General features: G+C 47.5%; 1 protein-coding gene across 1 annotated transcript in view; it reads left to right on the top strand.

The window, feature by feature from the left end:
• The first annotated feature begins 506 nt into the window (after positions 1-506).
• trim101 (tripartite motif containing 101) overlaps positions 507-1,755 on the top strand; it is a 13,912-nt gene continuing 12,663 nt past the window's right edge. The window contains exon 1 of the mRNA XM_042225069.1: positions 507-1,706. Coding sequence (XP_042081003.1) covers positions 1,524-1,706 — 183 coding nt within the window. The 5' untranslated portion in view covers positions 507-1,523. The remainder of the gene's footprint in view (positions 1,707-1,755) is intronic.

Here is a 1,755-nt window from a genome sequence, read left to right as displayed (position 1 = left end):
CAGAGAGGCATTTTTTGACAAATGTATTGATGCAATGTTGAATATTATTACACAGGAAAAACCAACTACATGTAAAATAATCCCAGCGTGACACCTCTGCCTTTGTAAATGGAGGGACAGTAACTGCGTGTAAAACCTGCAGACAGTCAGATTAACAGTATTTCGTCTCTATCATTCTGCAGTTCATCTCGTGTAAACAATAACGTGGCCACAGCGTGACGTGGAAAAGGCACACACCTTTGACGCTGCGTGACGAACTCTGTATTCCTCGTCCACACGTAAACGCAAAAAAGGAGTTTAAAAAAATCTCCGTTTACGTGGACGAAACAGCTGCGTTTTCAAAAATACTCGTGTAGGTGTGAACGCAGCGTAAAAGAGTTCGTAGTTTATTTTATTACTGCCTGTAATTTATTGCAGTTTACTTGCATTTGCTTAATTGTTTACTAAATGTTTGAGGTGAAATAAACTGCAATGCAGCAAAATATGGGCGTGTGTGGTTGGAGGATGTGTTTGTGTGTGGGGGGCATTTTTCCTGTAAAACAAAGGGGGGCCTAGCAAAATAAGTTTGGGAGCCACTGACTTAGAGAGTTCCTGAGTTTGACAGCCTGAACTCTTCCACCTGCGGCAGATACGCAGGAAGGTGAGCTTGTTTCCTGTCTCTTTCTCGTGGCGCAGCTCTGGGGTCTCTCCATCATCACCTCCGCACTCAGCAGCCTCGTTAAACTGAACCACAACTCAAACCGTGTGGAAGAAGTGGGAGAGGAATGGGCTCTGAGTCGGGTGTTTGTGTTGTGACCGTATGCATGGAGCTGCAGACAAACACAGCATTTCGATTGGCTGCTTTTCCCTAAAGTCCGCACAGCTGACTGAGAGGTGCACAGGTCTGTGTGAACTTCAGAGCCGAAGGGGAAACCTGCAGTCTGAGCTCGTGTGTTCACAGGTGTCCCAACCGCGATACTAAATGAATTATTAATAATTGCATTAAGTCTGATTCAGAGTCTCATCTGTCACCTTATAAGAATGAATCTCCTGTCAGTGTAGCAAAGGCATCGCGCCTCTATTTTGAAAGGCTGCCAAAACCAGTCCAAACAGTGTGAATAACAAGGCTGGACAGATGTTAACGATGGATGATTTTAAATGATCACCCCATGAATCAGCACAGCTGCCAAACACTTGTCACTTTGCACAAACAGGGTCATTCACAATTAACAGCCGCCTCACAGTCGGGGTCATGCAGCCATGTTGAATTTTGTTTCATCAGCAGGCTGATTAGAAGAGCAGATGTGCAGATGTTGGTACCTGTGAAATGAAATGTTCCGCTTCTCTCTTAGAAAAACTGCAGATTTAAGTTTCACATCTTAGACCCCGAGGTTACGTCCACCTTTTAACTACAGTCTGTGTGTGTGTGTCTGTGTGAGTCACTGGTGCTGCTTCACAAACGTCACAGCTTTGTGTCTTTGCTGATGTGAAGTGAGTGTTTGTACTGCTTCTACCAGGAGGAGGTGAAGCTCGGCGGAGCGCCCATGTCGCTGTCAGCTGACCTGAGCTGCCTGCAGGGCAGCAGAGGCGCCGAGCGCGAGGTGGCGCTGACCACGCTGGAGAAACAGCTGATCTGCCCCATCTGCCTGGAGATCTTCAACAAACCCGTCGTCATCCTGCCGTGCGAGCACAACCTGTGCAGGAAGTGTGCCAACGAGCTCTACCAGGTCTCCGGCACGCACGCACACGCACGCACGCACACACACGCACACAAAC

Source organism: Haplochromis burtoni, unplaced genomic scaffold, assembly GCF_018398535.1.
Source record: "Haplochromis burtoni strain Fernald_Lab_line unplaced genomic scaffold, NCSU_Asbu1 Contig_159, whole genome shotgun sequence".
NCBI classification, from domain to species: domain Eukaryota; kingdom Metazoa; phylum Chordata; class Actinopteri; order Cichliformes; family Cichlidae; genus Haplochromis; species Haplochromis burtoni.
This window is presented reverse-complemented; position numbering and strand designations above follow the sequence as displayed.